The 3199-nt window shown below is 34.0% G+C and overlaps 1 protein-coding gene across 1 annotated transcript; it reads left to right on the forward strand.

Annotated features, from left to right (window-relative positions):
* Positions 1 to 850: 850 nt before the first annotated feature.
* Positions 851 to 1807, forward strand: LOC108800239 (olfactory receptor 6N2-like). The gene has a single exon (XM_018572204.1). It carries the CDS (start codon positions 851 to 853, stop codon positions 1805 to 1807), a length of 957 nt encoding a protein of 318 aa, XP_018427706.1.
* Positions 1808 to 3199: the final 1392 nt, after the last annotated feature.

Genomic DNA, 3199 nt, shown 5'->3' on the forward strand with positions numbered 1-3199 from the left:
CCAGTTAACTCTGTAAGGGTGCAGACCTGGTCAGATACACCTTCTCTCTTCCTTAGCACTAGAAGGGTGTGAAAGTGTGCTTTTGTAGAGGGCAGTCTTAGTTATTCATCTATACAAGCATAAAGCACTGAGTACAAGCACAGAAATGACTGTACATTTGTGCTAAGGGAAAAGGGCATTTCCAATAGAAAATACATTTTAGGGACTAAAGAGAGAAAAATACATTTTTAGGCTTCAATTTCCTTATTAAGTAATATTGTACAATTATATACAATAGCTTAAAGTGACACTAAACTCAGGCATTACATCTTAAAAATGCATTCAAGTACCATATTAACAAAAAGGTATCTTAGTTGTATATCACTTGGCTGTAGATCATCAAATCATTTTTGAATTCATGCTGGCACTGTCCTTCCTTCTGGAGGGTGGCTACTTTTGTTCCCCATTGTCCCCGTGTGTTATAAAGTAGCCATCAATCCAAGCTCACTCCCGTAGTGGACTACAATCTCACATTTAGTGTACCAATTTTGTTAATAGGGTACTTCAATTCATTTTAAGATTTGACTGCTAAGTTTAATGTCACTTTAAGATCTATTAGCCTTTGATTTAAACATAGATATAGTCTGCATAGATATTCACTGCAGTTATTGATATATGTAGATGAAGTGATTATATTGTTCCATCTATCATCACTATTACTTCTATGGTATATATTTCAACTATATATAAGAATTGATGTCATTAAACTAACATTATCAATAACTTATTTCTTTTAGGGAAAATAAGGCTGATATAGAAACTAAAATTGTTATATGTAGAATTGTTATTCTTTGCACAGAACATTAACATGATGTACAACCAGAGTATCAGTGAATTTATCATAGTGGGGTTCACCAATATAGTTCACCACCAACAGCTGCTTTTCACCCTGATGCTTTTATTGTATCTCATCATTATTACTAGCAATATAATTATACTGCTTGCGATTCTTTTTGACTCTCACCTTCATGTCCCTATGTATTATTTTATCTGTGCTTTATGCTTGTCTGAGATGGGTATTGTTATAACTGTCTATCCAACAATGTTTACCTTAGTTTTAAATGGAAAAGCACATATTTCGTTTAATTACTGTCTTTTGCAAATGTATATTTTCCACTCACTTTCAATAACTGAGAATTATCTCTTGAATGTAATGGCTTATGATCGCTATGTAGCAATATGTAAGGCTCTACGATACCATGCTATAATGACATTAAAGTCAAGTAAGTTACTTATAGCAATATGTTGGATTCTTGGATTTTTAACACCTTTAGCATATCTTATTTTAGTAAATCAGTTACCATTTTGTGGAGCAAATGTGATCCAGCATTTGTTTTGTGACTCATCTCCACTTTTAAATCTTGCTTGTGCCAATAATGACCTCACTATTATCATGGACTTTACTCTTAGTTCCTTCACAATTATATTGACCTCATTTTCTATCATCATTACATATGCTAATATTTTGGCTGCAATACTCAAGATGAAAACATCAGAGGAACGGAAAAAGGCCTTCTCCACCTGCGCATCCCACCTTATTATAGCTTTTATTTTTTATGGAAGTATTGCTTTCATGTATGTAAAACTTCAAACTAACTACTCACCAGAGTTGGACTTGGCCACAGCGATTCATCATTCTATTTTGACCCCACTTTTAAGCCCTTTTGTCTACAGTTTCCGTAACAAAGACATTCAAAGCTTCCTAAAGAGATTTTTTCAGCGAAAAAAAGGATTTGCAGAAAATATACATGTTTCATTCATATCCTAAAGAAAAACAAGCCACAGATCTTATCAGAAAGAATATAATAATGTTCAAAGAATGGATTTTGGTTTCTCTTGGATATCAGAGAAATTCTGTAATTTTACAAAATACATTTCCTTTTACACTTTCTGAAATGACTCATTTTTTGAGCAAGAGCATTTCATAACTGGAGTGTTCAATCATAAAAAGATGTAATATATGTTACAGCTATTTCCCCCATTGTATAGAAGAATAGGAAAGACATATATATTCTACTACTTATAGATGTCAAATTAGGAAAATACAAAAGTAATAAAGCCTTATATCATGTTAGCCATTGATTAATGCAGAAAGTTTGGAGTTTAAAGTGCTAGTGAAGCACTTTTTTAGTTTTGCATAGAGTGGAGAAAGATTTGAACCCCTGTCTGTTTTTTATTGCTCTCTGTGTTCCCGTTAGGGAGATACACCCCTGTATTTGTCCTGGTGACCGTTATTATTGAAAGTGAAAGAGGCATCACATAAAGTGCCATAAAGTAATATAGTCCTAGTGACCTAGCTGATTCTCCTGTCTTTGGAAGGACATCCTCTCTCTGCCTGTTGTGGCTGTTGGACAGGAAGTGAAGGGAAAACCTCCCAATAGGACACAGATGGCAAAAAAAAATCTATCCAAAACTAACAAAAAGTTTCAGCTCTACTTTAAGTAACACCCTTTAAAAGTTTGCATCATTATCAACTTAATTTATTATTTAAAAAGCTATTACCTAAACTAGAAACTTTTTGCAAAAACCATTTGAAAATCCTACCTAACTATGACGCTGCTCCAATGCCTTACATACTTTCTGAGTAAAGTTCTTAAAAGTTCAAATTCACTTGCTGCATACTTGTTTTGGGTCAAATTATCAGAATGTATTAAGCTCTTAAAGCTGGCAATATTTTTTAAAAAATCAATAAAAAAATTATTTTCCACAACATTCCTTGAATATCACAAACATATCTGAAGGCTGAAATTCTTTGCATATAATGGATGACATCATGGGGTTGATTTACTAACCTTATAAACACACCACGAACGTGTATACACCTCTGCAGTGTGTTCCCTCCCAGCATGATCTATGGGTGGAATCTAAACACCTTTGTAGTGTGTACACACCCAGCAGGTGTGTTGTGCAAAGCCCTGAAGGAATTCCAAGGTGATGTTGGGTAAATTAGCTCTATGTTGTGTTGCTTGCGTTGATGAATGCAGGAATGTAAATGCATGAGCTAACCATTTTTGTCTAAACTATGAAGCAGCATTATATATGCATCATGTGCATGATTTTTCCATATATGGCATTAGTGGAAATATGCTTTTAGAGACTTTTTGGTTGATAAATACGTTTTGCTGTGTGAAAATCACACACCTGGTGTGTGTGTGTGTGT

This window comes from Nanorana parkeri, unplaced genomic scaffold, assembly GCF_000935625.1.
Source record: "Nanorana parkeri isolate BGI_ZX_2015 unplaced genomic scaffold, ASM93562v1 scaffold1969, whole genome shotgun sequence".
NCBI lineage: Eukaryota > Metazoa > Chordata > Amphibia > Anura > Dicroglossidae > Nanorana > Nanorana parkeri.